Source organism: Ambystoma mexicanum, chromosome 12 (genome assembly GCF_040938575.1).
Source record: "Ambystoma mexicanum isolate Mex_15411 chromosome 12, UKY_AmexF1_1, whole genome shotgun sequence".
NCBI classification, from domain to species: domain Eukaryota; kingdom Metazoa; phylum Chordata; class Amphibia; order Caudata; family Ambystomatidae; genus Ambystoma; species Ambystoma mexicanum.
The window spans coordinates 746,361,515-746,378,288 of NC_090936.1; the positions used below are offsets into that span (position 1 = coordinate 746,361,515).

A 16,774-nucleotide genomic window follows, 5' to 3' on the forward strand; every position below is an offset into this window, starting at 1 on the left:
TTTCACAGATCCAACAACTGTGCCAAGACCAGAGGACTCATAGATGTTAAATAATGAACTGCTGGAAGAGAATTCAAGGTTCCTGGTTGCGTGACGTGTGGATGGACCGTGAGGTCTAACAACTATGCCAAGACCAGAGAACCCCTATATGCTAACAAGGAAACCTGCGATTGTGTCGAAAGGAAAACTGAAATTGGTGCATATGAGACTTGGGGAAGGGAACCCCGAGCTGTGAAGAAATGTTGAAACTCAGTTTTAAAGATAAAGTTTCAAGATACTTCTTTTTGTAACATCTCTTGATATCTAACTTGGGAAAGGGCATCTTGACATTTACAAAGGTGTGGAACTTTATGACTTTAAATCCAAAAGAAGGTAACTTGAACATTGTTCTGAACTTGTTGACATTGGGGCAAAGAAGCTGAAAAGTAAACCCAGGCTGGAAATAGCCAATAACTTTACTTTTCAAAAACTATTTAGTTTATGGTTGAATTCCCTACACATTGTTTTGTCTTAGTTGTGAGGGCAAGCATAGGTTTTGGACAAAGACAGAATTTTCAGTTGAACTTACTGACAGAGACTACCCTTAGCATAAGGCAAGTTAGGCTTTACACCATCCTGATTGTTTAATTAATAAAAGCCTATTGTTATATATTGAATCTGTTGTCTTTGTCTCCTTCCATGATGCCAACCTCACACTCTTCAAGGTATCCGGTAAGATTATCCCCATATATATGGTCACCATACATATGGTCGTAGGGAAAAGGCAGCGGCGACTTTATATTTGGTAACCATATATATGGGGTCAAGGGGAGCAGAGGGTGTGGGGGTGTCCCCGGATCCTCTTGAGAAAAAAAAAAGGTTTTGGGGGGTGTCCCCCGTATGTTCAAAGTAATAATGTCCCTGCAAACCACAGCCATTTTATGGCAACATTTTTGTCAGACAACATTTTTGCAGGGACATTATCACATGGAACTCTCTTCACAGTCCCAGCCATACACACATGCAGATAGGGTGTTTGCTTTGCACACCTAGGCCTAGGTTGATAAGCCACACAATGCATATCCTGGGTCAAATATCGATCACACAAGGGTTTGGTCACAACCCAACAACACCACAAGAGATGGTCTCACATGGCTTTACAAACCTGTAACCTGTACATCATCTTTACTTACCTTTTATGAGATTTGAAGTCCATATTACCTTTCTGTGGCCATTCCTCTATTCCAGGGCTCTGCAACCTGCAGCTTCCCAGATGTTTTGATTTACTATTCCTATAATCCCGCATCACTAACTGTGCTGGATAAGGCTGATGGGAGTTCTAGTCCAAAAAAACGGTTGCAGAACACCGCTATATTCAAATGAATACTGTGTTACACCGTATTATTTGATGCTCCTGAACCCCTACTATAATTATTTTAATTGTTTTTTTATAAAGCGCTTAATACTGAAGGTTTCTAAATGCAGACCCGGGATTCGAACCTGTGTTGATCTGCGTCGTCTTACTTCAAAGACCAGTGCGTTGCCACTGAGCTATACCACCTGCGCCAGTTGACCTTTATTGCTCAACCACAGAAATCAGTAGATGAGACCGGGACAGCTTAAGGATGGTTTGCTTAGCGTTAGGAAGAGAATCCCACTTTGAACAGGGCTGACACCATAGTTTCAACACCCCACACCCCCACTCCAACTCCTTCCACATGCAAGAGTTTGTCCTTCATGCCTTATCAAATGCCTTAAATGCACTACAGACAAGTGAGTTCTGTGATGTGGCAGCAACATATGCCAACGCGCTCACACTTTTTCGGTTGATGCTCTCACTTTCCAACTGTGATCCTTTCAATTTCTTTACACTCTATTCTGGGCTACATTTAATTTTCTGTATATGTGATTCTATAAACACCCTGAAGCGATACACTGCTCGAATTATTGGACAATCACCTACCTGACCTATACCAATTACAATTTGATATACAGCAACTTTGCAAATTCCCCATCATCATTGAAACCACACCAATTACTTTAAATAAATCAATTAATGAGAAATAGTTGTTCACCTGTTTTAGACAACACTGCTGATAAAGATAATATCACACATACTACATGCGTTGAAGGAACTTTGCCATCCCTTATAAGATAGCATTTCCCTTACACTCTAAAATGTACTTTGGAAAAATGATGCACTCAACATAGCTGATGTTTCGAATTGACATTCTCTTTCAGTGAACTTGCCACGCTGCACACCAATGACAAACTGTTGAATAGTCTGGCACAAGTAGTGTTGCACGGAAGGCTCTGGTCGAATAATGAAAGCACAAGAACTTCAGTTTTGAAGGCACGCTTCTAAACATGAAACAATATGCAGTAACTATGCGAACAGAAACACACCTTAGGTTGTTGTTGGTCATTAAACATCTTTGTTTCTGACCTTGTACTTAAAGGATACTCCCCAATCAGAACTCTTGTTGAGAACCGTATTGTACCAAAGCACTTCACCTTCTGGCCAAACCAGGCGCTGCCAAAAAAAAGAATCCACTGCAATCGTTACTCCTAGGGTAGAAATATTTGATTGTGTTAACCAACAATAACAATCTAAAGTGGAAAAACAAAATTGAGATTGCCTGGAAGAATGTGTGAATCATTACATTTGTATGTGACTATTTTGTGCCCTTCTGTAAAGGTTTGTTGCTTTCATGTCAACTCCAACTGTCCACCAAGAAATCTTCATCCAATACCAGCCTCATCATTGAGGGAAATCACCTCAATAAGCCTTGGCAAATTCACTGATGCATGAGGTCATCAGCCAACGGGAATACCAGGACACACAGCGGGCAACAAACTACAGTTTAACACTGCACCAGCCAGTGTGGTGCTGCTTTAGATATTAATAAAGTGATGATCACCTGCCTATAGATGGAACTCAGAAACCTTCCAATTCAGTAATAACTCTACCTCTAACTAAGGTAACGGATGATGCCACAGAGCGTGCTCAGCACTTTGTTGTGTATATTTGCAGAGGATAAAAGCCTTCAAATTCTTCTCTCTCACAGAACATAATGTCATTACGGCAAGATAAACATAGGAACATAACCATATTAGTTGTAATGCCTGGATATAACACAAAGATCTGAATTAAAATGATTTTAATGGTTTGATTCAGTGTATAGGGCAGTACACCCTCCAACTACCACTGCTCTTCAACAGAGGAATAAAAGCTGGTTATTTGCTCCAGCTAGTCCCAAGAACGCTTCAACCACTGGAGACTTACACTGTGTCTCAGAAAATCACCAACACATTCATTCTTCGCCATTTACTTGCAGGGAATGTCAGTCTTATTTTATTGTTTAACAAAGATCAAGCTCTAACCTCACTAAAAGCATTTGAAGCACTGTGCAGAGTAAAAAAAGACCATCAGATAAACATGCAAATGAGAAAGAAAACAAGAAATAATATACCCAGCGTCTGTTAACTGCTTATAATCCATGGTCTAAACACATTGCATAGAAACAAAACCTAACGATTTACTTGTACGTAGGATGCCGAGAAGTGATGCACATGAGTCAGATAGATGCTGTTGGTCGGGTTTATTTGAAAGTTTTGGAAAAACAGGGTGAGGATAGACAAAGGCTTAAGAGTACTGGGAGTTAGGTCTAAAAATAAGAAGGGACAACGTGGGGAAAGGTGTAAAAGGAAAGAATAACATGAAAGTAGGGTTTGGAAGGTGTTGTCCCAAACTGGAAGATGATCTTGTTGTTGTGGAAAATGGTTGAATTTTACTTCAGGTTCATGGACAGAGAAGAGCTTTGAAGGGTGCTGAACGACAGTCATCATTACGGCAATGACTTAAGAGCGGCAGCCATGCTAAGGGAGGTGGCGTGAACAGTGTTGGGGCGGGAAGAGCACAATAGCTCATAAGGCTGTTGGAGGATGATGTAAGTCAACCTTCGACGTGCAGGTATGCCCACCTACACACCCCAGGCTACATCATACAGGAATGTTTAGCAAACTAAAAACTGGAACGCTAGTCAAGTGTCTGCGGTTAAATACCTGTAGGTGAAATGGAAAGCTACTGAGAAGACAGTGGTTTATGTCACGTCGATGGGCCGAGTGAAATTACACCATGCTTGGATGGTCCTGTAAAGCCATGCCCCAGAATGTACTGTAAGGAAGGTCATGTTTTTTGTTTTAACTTTGTTTATTGTTTTTTTTTAAAACACCAACACTTCCATAAGATCCCTCAAAGTGCATCATCCTATCGCAATACAATGCCAACACTCATTAATCAAATATTCTACCCCTTAAATAATCAAAGTTAGGGTATTGTATCCTCTCCACTTCGCTCTGTGGCCTCGATCAAACAACATCTATATGCTGTCCATATGCCAGATGGTCCCCATCATGTCGATAGCGTTTGTATATAGGTTGTTTCCATGTCGTAACAACAGGCCATGTCCATCAACCAGTTCTGCCTAACTAGTGGATGCCCTTTCCACCATACTATAGATATCCTACACCTCTCCAATTCTAGCATCAAGCTCACCAATTTCCGAGCATGCTGTGAAATCAATTTGGCAAGTCCCAGCTGTCCAATTTTTGGTGACATCTCTATAGGTTCATTCACAATCCTCTAGAGTCCCAAGAACCTTTACCCAAAACTCTTGCATCTTTGGGCACTGCCACGCTAAATGGAAGAAATCAGCAGCGTCTGCCCAGTATCTACCGCATACAGAAGATGTATCACCATAATACTTGTGCAGCTTCGCCAGGCTATATTACATCGGATGTACATATTTAAAATATAGCAGCTTAAATCTAGCATTAAATTAAATATGATTCTGTGCACATATATAATCCCATTCCAACTCAGTAATCACTTGATCTACAGCTTTTTCCCCAGACCTTCTTGGCCTCATTCATCCCCCTCACATTCCACTTGATCAGTTTCACATATCATAGACACCAGTTTACCTTTCCTTTGGGCCATAATCATATCCTTTAATACTTCCATAGTGGTACGTTGCTGAGGAAAGGAACAAAAGGCAATCCCAAATACAATCCGCATTCGAAAATATAGAAATATATACAAAGGTGTACCACTCCCTGCTCCCATCCCGATGCTTTAAATGGCTCTAATGCAACGAGCATCCCACCAGGAGAAAGATAGCCAAATTTGCCAATCCCTAGTCTGCCTATCACTGCCACATATTTGTCCAAGTAATCAGAATGCCATGAACATGCGTTAACTGTAGTAATGTAGAGTAACAATCCACAGAACCACATTTCTCTGCAATTCTTTCCCACGCATGACATTTGCATGCTACTACATTCATACCCACCACCCTCTTCTTAGTCCTCTGCATCACTATCGATCTTAGAACCGCTGGCGCAGCTATTGCTCTTTCATTTTGTACATGCAGCCTATCCGGGCCCAGCGTGTACCAACACGACAAAAAATGTGCCAGGGCAGATAAATAATAGAACTCAAAGTCTGGTATCAACAGACTTCCCATTTCAAGAGGTGCTACTAATTTCTGCCACACAACCCTGGCCTCTTTCCAGCCCATATAAACTGCAATAAAATACTCTGTAAATTCTAAAAAAAAATGTCGATAGAGGAACCAGAAGAATATTTTTAAAAAACATTCAAAAACATGGCAGTACCACCATCTTAATGAACACAATTCTCCCCATTAAAGATAACGCAAGTCCCTTCCACCTATCCATCAGAGTCCTCATTTTCCCCTGAATAATACATCATTATCGCAAAATATTTCTATTTCTAAGTATCGAGTGCTAACCGTACCCGACCTAAATCCCAAACCATCCTCTTATGTCTCTGTGCCATCTGTCAGGGGGGAAATCACTGATTTAATTAGGGTGATATGCAGACCGGAATCAGTTCCAAAACTATCAACTACCAGCATAACAGGAACCAGATTCTCTGGTGGGTTCTTAAGAAATACCATATTGTCTGCATATAGCTGATCACCTATAGTGATCAGCCTATGAGTGTAAAATTGTAGACCACGCTGCATATGATGTTCCCTTGAGTATATTGCCAATGGGTGTATAGCGATAGCGAATAGCAAGGGGGAAAGTGGGCATCCATGTCTGGTCCCAATTGGGAAACTGTTAGACAAATGACCATTCACTTTAATTCGTGTTTTTGGTGCAGCATACAGTAGACCCATCATTGCAAGGAATGCCGACCCTTCCCCCATCCTTTTGAGCACTGTAAAAACAAAGGGCCATTCTACCTAATCAAAGGCCTTCCCAGCATCAAGTAATAGAGACAGCCTGCATACTCGGGTCCATCAAATTAAACAGTCCAAACGAACAATGTAATCCATAATACCTGCATGGCAAAACCCTGACTGATCTACCAAGACGCAATTCTGCATATATGGAAGCAGTCTTTTCACAAAAATCCTAGTATATATTTTAATATCCACATTAATCAAAGATATTGGCCTATAAGATGTACAGTATGCCGGATCATTTTTGGTTCTGAGCAGAAGAGTTATACCTGCCTCCTTCATAGCAGCAGCAACTCTCCCCGCATAATACTCTTGATAGCTCTTCCCTCTCCTCTTGTCCTAGCCAATATCGGACAATCTCATTCAAATACTAATCAATCTGTCGAGTGATACCACACATTTAGATACATGTAGTTCTCTGTAATATTAAACAAAGGTTTCCAATATGTCCGAGTCATTGTAGCGTAAATATCAGTACTGTATCTGATACTATGTATACATGTCCGACAACTCTTTGATTGCAGCAAACATGCCAGAAATGCCCCTGGTTTTTGTCCTTCCCCATAATGACGTACCACCCTGTAAAATACTTTACTTTATGGCCTCAGCATGACAATCCTGCAGAGCATCCTGAATGGCAGCTAGCAAGGTGGAGTCTTTACAAACTATATACAAAACCTCTAGCTCTTTAAATCAAATCATCCCTGATATGTGTTTAACTCTGCCGTTATAGTTCACAAAATCCCATCCTCCTTAGAGACACAAATTCCCCTGACATAGCACTTAAATGTCTCCCACAGAGTTGTCAGCGAGCCCACAGATTCATCATTCGTTACAAAAATCCCATAATTTCTTTATGCAGCACCATTGTAAAAAAGCTATCCGAGAGTGCCCCAGATTTAAACCTCCATCCCGCAGTGTTAAACCTACCGGCCAGTAAGCTAAGTAGCACCTGTACCGGTGCATGATCTGATAAGGTGTATGATAATATCTCGCAGTGATCAACCCAATGAGCCACCCTGTCTGATACTAGGATAAAATCTATCCAGGATGCTGAATCGTGTGCTGTGGAGTAACAGCAAAAGTCCCTGATTGCCAGACTCCTAATCCTCAAAATATCAATTAGTCCAAAAGTCTCACAGATCTGCTGAACTCTATGTGCTGTTTTAAAATTAGGCTGTCGAACTGAGGAAAGCCAATCCATCTGCGGATGCAAAACAGTGTTGAAATCAGGCCTCCCAATCCCAGATAACCTCACTACCTAATAACATAACCAACTGATCCACAATCCAACCATAATATTCCAGTGAGTCGACATTTGGTGCATAGCTGACAACCAGGGTGATATGACATCCACCAACCTCTCCGCTCACCATCAGAAATCATCCATCCCCATCCCTCTTCACATCATGCAATTTAAATTTCAATGAGCAAGGAAAACAAAAAGGAACAAGTTACTTACCTGTAACTGTTGTTCTCCAGCATGGGTCTGGCATGGATTGACATGCTCAAGAATATTCCCCGTCGTCAGGCTGGGAATCCTCGGTAAAGAAAAAATCAGTTTCAGTTTCGTTTCGGAACTGTCTTTCTTAGTAGTAACCAATCGCTGGTCTCTGGGTCATACTGCCCCCAGCCAATGACTGCCCTCTCCCTAAGCGCCTCCCCTGGCAGCCATCCTCAGATTTGGTAGCACGTAAAGTGGCAGTAGGACCAAGTGAAGAGCCGCAGAGGGGTAGGAGGGAGGGTTTGCATGTGAATCCATGCCAGACCCATGCTGGAGAACAACAGTTAAAGGTAAGTAACTTGTTCCTTCTCCAGCATGGGGTCTGGCATGGATTCACATGCTCATGAATACAAGAATACATAGCAGTAAACACATGCACAACCACGTGAGGTGGCAAGGCTCAACATTAAGCATATCATCAACTCAACATTAAGCATCTCTTACCTCCTCACCAAGCCCACCTTCAGGCGAACAGGTTGCGCAGCAGTGCCTGGCCGACCCTGGACTCCTCCTTGCAATACCAGTCGACGCAGTAGAATCTCGTGAAGGTGTGCGTCGACCTCCACGTAGCAGCCCTGCAGATGTCCAGCAGAGGCACACCAGATAGGAATGCCGTAGTAGCAGTGACTGCTCTGGTCGAATGGGCTCTCGGACGGCAGGGCAACGGTCGGTTTGCCAACCGGTGACAGTGCATGATGCAGCAGGAGAGCCATCTGGAAATGGAAGCCTTCGAGAGGGCCTTCCCTTGGTTCACAGGTCCAAAGTTCACAAACAGCTGTGATGTCTTCCAAAAACTCTTCGTGCGGTCCACGTAGAACTTCAGCGCTCTAGCTACATCTAGCGAGTGCAAAGTCCTCTCGGTCGGCGACGAAGGCGACGGGAAGAAAACAGGTAACACCAAGGGCTCGTTGAGATGGAAGTCAGACGGCACCTTGCGCATGAAGGAGGGGTGCGTCCTCAGCACCACCCCCGTCTCGTGGAAAGTCAGGTATGGAGGCTTGCAGGAGGGAGGGTCTGGATCTCTCCCACTCGTCGTGCGGAGGTGATGGCCACAAGAAACGTTTTCCACGACAGGAACTTCAAGGGTGCAGAATGCAGAGGCTCGAATGCCAGCCCCATGAGCCTGGTCAGCATCACGTTGAGCTCCCACGCTGGTGCCGGAGCCTTCACCGGCAGGAACGATCGGAACAGTCCCTTCATGAACTCCTTCACCAGGCGATGGGACCACAGAGAGGAGCGCCCCGGAGTTCTGGTGTAGCGGGAGATAGCCGCCAGATGGATCTTGATGGAGGCGTGGGCCAGCCCCGCCTTGGCCAGCGATAGCAAGTACGGCAGCACTTGAGGGGCCATAATCCACAGAGGGTTAATCTTCTGTGCCCGGCACCAGACAGAAAACCTCTTCCATTTGTGTCCATAGCACTTGAGAGTTGAGGACGCCCTGGCCTTTGCATGTACCTCCTTGCAGTCTGCCGGGATATCGCACTCTCCAAACTCTAGTGCTGCAGGAGCCAGGCCTGCAAGTTCAGAGACCCCGGGTCGTGGTGGAGGATGGCGCCTCCTTCTCTGGCGAGGAGGTCCGCATCCGTCGGCAGCTTGACTGGGGGGGACGCTGACAGGTCCAGAAGGTCCGGGAACCAGATCTGCCTCGGCCACGCCAGTGGGACGAGGATCATCCTGCACCGGGACCGTCTGAGTTGGTTGATGAGTCGCAGCAGCAACGGCAACGGTGGGAACGCATACAGGAACAGGCCGTCCCAGGGGAATGCGAAGGCATCGCCCATGCTCCCCGGCTGGGGAAACCTGCTGGCGAACCTCCGACACTTGGTGTTCGCCGCCGTTGTGAATAGGTTGATCTGGGGATTGCCCCATCGTTGGAAGAGTAGATCCACTTGATCATGATGCAGTTCCCACTAGTGGCACGAGCGCAGCTCCCTGCTGAGTGAGTCGGCGATGGTGCCCTTTATTCCTGCCAGATGGAAGGGTACCAGAAACATCTCTTGGGCGACAGCCCAGTGCCACAGATCCTGGGCTTCCTTGGATAGGGCTTGGGATCTGGTGCCTCCCTGCTTCCGGATGTAGAACATCGTGGTGGTGGTGTTGGTGAAAATCCTTACCACCTTGCCCTTGAAGGAGAGAAGGAACGACCTGAGGGCCCAGAACACGGCTCGGAGCTCCAGGACATTGATGTGTAGGGACCTCTCCTCTGGGAGCCAAAGGCCTCTTGCGTGGAGATTTCCGGTGTGCGCTCCCCACCCCTCCAGGGAGGCATCTGTCGTCACCGTATCCTGATGCACCGTGTTCTGGAAGTCCATACCCGCTGCCAGATGCGCGCGGTTACCTCACCACCGGATCGCTTGGCGGAAGGTCTCGTTGAGCGAGATCTTGTCTTTGAAGTTGCCCGCTGCCTGCATCCAGCGGGCGTCGAGGTATTCTTGCAGTGGACGCATCCGCAGCCTGCACAGGCGCACAAGGTAGATGCACGAGGACATCATGCCGAGCAGGGACTTGATGGACCTCACCCTGGCCACGTCCATGTTTGACAGCCGTTACACCTTGCCCAGGATGGCCTTCGTCCTTTCCTCCGACGGAGAGGCCAATCGCGCCACTGTGTCGAGCCTGGCTCCCAGGAACAGGGCGACTTGCGACGGCACTACGTGGGATTTGGGAAGTTGATCGTGAATCCCAGCTCCGTAAGTAGTTGGACGGTCTTTGCTGTTTGGCTCATCCGAGCAAAGACAAGAGAACTCACCGCTGTGCAGTCATCCAGGTAGGGGTAGACGTGGATACCCTGCAGGTGCAGCTGCGCCGCCACTGGTGCTATGCACTTGGTGAACACCTTGGGCGCCGACTTCAATCCGAAGGGAAGGGCCTTGAACTGATAGTGCCGCCCTTGGACTACGAATTTCAGGAACTTTCAATGTCCTTTTAGAATGGGGATGTGAAAGTAGGCATCCTCCAAGTCCAGCGACGATAGGAAGTCGCCTTCCTCCAGCTGTCCCAGCAGATGCTGGAGGGTGACTATCTGGAACTTCTGGGACTTGAAGTACTTGTTTAGACGACAAAGGTCCAGGATGGGTCGCCAGCCGCCGGTCTTCTTTCTTATGAGGAAGTATCGGGAGTATACTTCGGAGCCCTGGAGCCTCTTTGGGACGAGCTCGAGGACTCCTTTCTTCAGCATCGCCCTTACTTCCAGCAGCAGTTGAGGGATGTGGTTTTCCTTCCTGGCCACAGGCGGAATGCGGGGGCACTTCTTTAGAAACTCGAGTGTGTGCCCGCAGGCCAGGGCATCCAGCACCCAACTGTCAGTGGAGATGGACTCGCACACGCTGATGAACTTCGCCAGCCGGCCTCCCACCGGGGTGCTGTTGAGACAGACTGTTGAGAAAAGAACAAAAACCTATCTTCTTAACCAAATGTGATCAAATAGGGATGAATGAAAAGATCAAATGGCACAAGATAAGAAGATAAAAAGAACTGAAAATGGTATCCTGTGACAGTCTGTTTATAGTATCATGGCATGTAAGCACTGTGTACGGCCCATTTTTTTGACAAACTGTCAAAATTACGAAGTAGTTTTACTGCTAGCACTAGAGTGTTTGTACAAGCATCAATAGAGTATCTGTAGACATCTAGAATAATGCTGGGTTTAAAGGCATGGTCTAGTAAAAATGTTTATTGTCCCTACGGGTCGGCCATGTTTTTTTAAGCCTAAGTGGCACAATTTTAGAAAACTTTCCTATGGACCTTACTCGAGTTTTCATCCATTAAACGCACGCGAAAACAAGCACCAGGGAGCCGCCATTTTCTGATAATCCTATCTTTTCCCCGATCGCCCTGGCTGACCTGCTTTTGCGGCACTAAATCAATTCCCCCGCCCCTGAGCCTGTCATCAGCAGACTCGTACCGCCCATTTCCCAACGCCAAAGCACGTCTCGTGTCAACATTCGCTGCGCTTCAGCTAATGACGTGTCGCCATGGAAATGGCAGGATGCCTCTCTCCTCAATAAGTATAAACAGACTGTTTCACAACACACAGCAGCAGATTTTCGATTCCATTCCTCTCTCTGTGTTACTTTGAGTATTCTGTGACTCGTTTCAGTGCTCTTGTCAGCTACCTTCGCCGCTTGTAGCCCGTGTGAACAGATACCAGTACCACCGCTATAAATTATTTTAGTTTGTTTAACACACAATGGCTACAATAATGCCCTACATGTACGAGCCCGAGTATACTGAGGAGGAACTACTGGAAAGGGAAGCACGCGAAAACGATGGGGATTCGGACAGCAGTTGGCAGGACGAATCAACAGATGAAGAGCCTGGGCCTAGTCGAATGGACAGCGTCTCCACCTGGTGCACATGCAATCGGTGCGAGCTAATGCCAACTGAGGACGAGAACTGCTGCTGCTGAGAAAACTCGGGATGCCTGGCCTACATTTCGGAAGGCGAGCCACGACCGCAATGCATCACCGAGCTGCCTGACTTCAGGGCAGCCTGCCTCACACGGGCCGTGTTGAGAATAATGATGGTGCTTATGCACAAACTTCGAGCAACTATTCGTCCTCGTAATCCGAGTAACGAGTAAGTATACTCTGCTTGTCATGCCACTCCTATTTCATGTTCTTCTACTATATCCAAAATTACATCTACATATCATTGTAACGCATGTAAGTCGTTCAATAGTGTGCATTGTCTAGATAGCATTTGTCCGTGTAAAATGCCATTAGTTACAAGAATTGTCATTGACAACAAACGTTTATTAAACTTATCTTGGTCATTTAAAAACAGTTTGTTTCATTCCTTTTCACAGGTGGTACAGGCTGGTGGCCTATCGTTCCTTTACATGGTGGCTTCGACACCGCGTTCGAAGAGTGATACCCGCCTGTGCCGTTCTTGCCATTAGAGAAACGTTCCCGAGTGACAGCGGTAAGTACAGGGGATTTTCTCTCGCTGTGCTGCAACCTGACCTGTATAATCTTTAAAGTCTTGTATTTTTGTGTCATGAAAATAAGATACAAAATAAAACGCCACATATATTTTAACAACGGTTGTCTCGATTTTTTAAATGAATCAAGTGTGTCTCCATTCAAGGATGGACGTCAGACATCTGTGATCCGAATGGGTGAAGGTCTGGTCGCTGTGAAGCAGGGTGGTCACTATCTATCTAAGCTAACATAACATATTCTCGATAATGCATGCACTAAATAACACTTGTTCAAAGTCTTTCAGTAGGTTTTGTCTCTATAAAAGTCACACATATATCTATACTAACAATTACCATTGGATTATACAGGCCTTTTGACTACTATAATACACCGGTTGAAGTGTGGGTCTGTGCTCACAAGAATCTCTGGTATGTGGCATTTGTTATTGATAAGCAACAATATACTATCATTGATATAAAGGCGATATACTGTATATTGATATAAAGGCGGTTCGCGCCGGTGGATGCGCGCTGGCATGGGGGGCTGTCAGGGGCGCGAAAGGCCAAGGTGCCAAACTACATGTACACTTCAAAAGGTGTCTCACGCCAAGGGGCCATTGTTCACATGGTCTCCTCAGACCCCGTGTCTCCAGGCAGGCCTCCCCTGAGGCAGGCCGCCCCCCTGCAATCCACATAAGTGTGTCTCCATTCAGCAGTCTTCCTGTGCCTTATCTGCACGCCCCAGGCCCATCCATCCCACCACCCTGTATCAAAGGCGGTTTGCGCCGGTGGATGCGCGCTGGCATGGGAGGCTGTGACGGGCGCAAACGGCCAGGGTGCCAAACTACATGTACACTTCAAAAGGTGTCCCACGCCCAGGGGCCATCGGTCACATGGCCTCCTCAGACCCCGTGTCTCCAGGCAGGCCGCCCCCCTGCAATCCACATAAGTGTGTCTCCATTCAGCAGTCTTCCTGTGCCTTATCTGCACGCCCCAGGGCCATCCATCCCACCCCCCTGTATCAAAGGAGGTTCGCGCCGGTGGATGCGCGCTGGCATGGGGGGCTGTCAGGGGCGCGAAAGGCCAAGGTGCCAAACTACATGTACACTTCAAAAGGTGTCCCACGCCAAGGGGCCATCGGTCACATGGCCTCCTCAGACCCCGTGTCTCCAGCCAGGCCTCCCCTTGAAGCAGGCCGCCCCCCTAATACCACGACATACATACGTCATTCATTCACAAACACACCCCAGTTTCTAATACTTTAAAAACCACTCGATATGTCTCATGAGAACATCTTTGTGCTTTGCAAGTCAACTCCTGAACGTGCTACCTGGGAACCACTGAGATCTATGCTAATCTGCTCGTCGTCGTGCTATCCGTGAACTTCTGTGACCGCTTCGAGCATACCCATCAGTGCGCTACCTGTGGCCATCCACCTATTCTCCCGCAACATACTGCTCTGCTTGCTGAATCCAACTGTCTGTTGGTCAAGGTAAGGCCATGCATCCTGGTCATATTTTGCAGATTTTTAAATTTCTATCTATTTGCGAGTAGAGTACCCAATAGTGCTATGTTCATTGGTCTCATTGCTATTGACTTGAATTTCCATTGCTATGCTATCAATAGATCTATTTATTTTCATCTTTGCCTATTGTCATTGAATTGCATCCTTCGGGGGTCCAGTCTATAATGTAAGCATGTTTCCTTCTCGTGCAAGACAGAACATCCAAGGGACGAGTCACATGTTCAGATTTCCGTCACATCAATTATACATTTCTGCAACTTATGCAAATACTAAGCCGCACATAATTAACTGGTATAGTTCCTGCGACCAAAACAAACCTTGCATTGATCATTGTATGATTCATTTACATTTGTATCAAATCTTTATTCTTGAAGATTGTATAATAATGTTGATATTTACTTTTCAGATTTATCAACAAAGCCTGCCTGTTCGATTAGCGGTTGCCCTTCGAAGACCCATGCGAAATCTGAAGGCACTACAATGCATGTATTCCCGAAAACTGTTGATCGAATAAGAGAATGGGTCAGACATTGCGGATATCCACTGGATGAGCTGGAAAGTAGAGTCCAACAAGTCTTACAGGACAAGAGGGGTGATCGATACCGCATCTGCAGCCGGCACTTTTCCTTGGACATGTACACAACTTCTTGGGTAACAAAGAAGAATAAACGGCGAACGACACGGAAATTGCGCGAAAACGCTATTCCCACTCTATTCGTCCACATTCCGCCACCGGTGAGTCAAGTGTCCGGATTTAGCTTTAGGCCTTGCGGTAGTGTGTGGGTAGCCGAATGGATTAATTGATATTGTAGGTGTTCTATCCCTTGTAATAATTTCGATATTGATATGAGTGTATAGTTTTTTGAATAATGACATTTATCAATATATTCTTTTTCGATTTCATAACCCACAAACGCAATGTATATATATATATGGGGACAGGGAACTGTGCTGTATTGAGCATTTTTCAAGTATTCTGTCGGCTTACATGACTATTTTTAATATTGGCATTTCATTATCAATCATTAATTGACCTTTACAACTTCTTGACTATCCCTTCAATCTGAAGCAAGAACATTCTACATCCTTGACGTGGTCGCAGTTATCAACCACTTCTAGCGCGTATCAGGTAATCTTACTAGGCTAATCCGCTACATACTTGTTTTATGCATGTCAAGTAATAGTTTTATTCTATCGTGTAATTACTTCACCGAATGTTTGGTTACTGCTTTCCAATTGATATACACCTTAGTTATCGTCCACTGGTGTTTGTTTTCAGTTCTAATTAGTGGTATCCATACTAATGCAAGTACTGTCTTTCAGGGAGATGCTGAAGCGTCAGCCACATCTACAACATTTCTAGATGTTCTTCAACAGCAGGAGGTATGGATACTGACAGCTCCATCGAGCGTCATCATCAGAGCTGGAATTCTTGTCGTTTGATTGTTCTACACAATGTTTCATTCGTGGTTAGCCGTTGATATGTACCTGTGCTGTCGCCCCCAGGTGTGTGTTATGTTTTCACAATTGTAATCCTCACTAATGCAACTACTATGTTTCAGGCAGTTGATGGAGCGTCAACCCCTGCACTTGATGCAGAGCCTGACATTCAAGTGTACGAATCGGCGCAACAGCTTTCGGAAGTGCGCACTACATTTGCAACATCCATAGATATTCTTCAGCAGCACGAGGTATGGATAATGACAGCTCCATCATGCGTGATCATATAACATGATTCCATTTGCTATACTTACTTCCCTATTAACGCAAGTGCTGTGTTTCAGGGAGACGACGAAGCTTCCACCACAATCACAACATCTCATTTAGATGATGCAGATGTAAAGGAATCGTTGAAAAAAGTCGATGAAATGTGATCATATTTAGATTTTCCTTGATTCTTTTGGACAATGCATCATTTGCGGTTATCTCTTTATATGTACCTCTGCCGTCGACCCCAAGTGTGTGTTGTGTTTCCAATATTGAAAAGCATACTAATGCAGGTACTGTGTTTCAGGGAGATGCGGATGCCTCCTCTCCAATACAACCATTCATGGCAGTCCATGCAGAGCCAGAGGTATCACTGGTCGAATACTTGTCGTTTGATTGTTGCACACAATGTTTAAATCGTGTTTGGCTATTGAGATGTACCTGTGTGTTCGTCCTCACGTGTGTTTTATGCTAACAATATTTTGATACATAGTAATGAAAATACTATGTTTCAGGGAGACGATGGAGCCTCATTCCGTGCTGTCTATGCGGATACAGAAAATATAGTCGTTGCAGCGCAAGAGGAAGGGAGGACATGCAGAAACGAATCGGAGCTACAGCGTGCAGATGTTGAAGGTCGAGTCAAAAAAGTTGCAAAGAAAAAAAAACAAAAAAGGTTAGTTACAAACAGTTCATAACTTTAAAAAAATGTTTGTGCTGGGGACTATTTTATGTTTTTTTCCAGTCAATTCTACTACACTCCATCTTGTGTTTAAACTGAACATCCCTTTTCCAATCTCTCCTCCAGTTACCCGTGGGTGTCAGAACTATACACACACAGACAGTGAAGCGAATGAGAGATG

At 45.3% G+C, this 16,774-nt stretch overlaps 1 protein-coding gene across 4 annotated transcripts in view; it reads right to left on the bottom strand.

The window, feature by feature from the left end:
- The window catches only part of ALG12 (ALG12 alpha-1,6-mannosyltransferase), a 586,752-nt gene that overhangs the window by 350,749 nt on the left and 219,229 nt on the right, over positions 1–16,774 (bottom strand). For all 4 annotated transcript variants that reach the window (XM_069629251.1, XM_069629252.1, XM_069629254.1 and 1 more), the window contains one exon: positions 2,444–2,547. In XM_069629251.1, the coding sequence (XP_069485352.1) occupies positions 2,444–2,547 (104 nt within the window). The remainder of the gene's footprint in view (positions 1–2,443; positions 2,548–16,774) is intronic.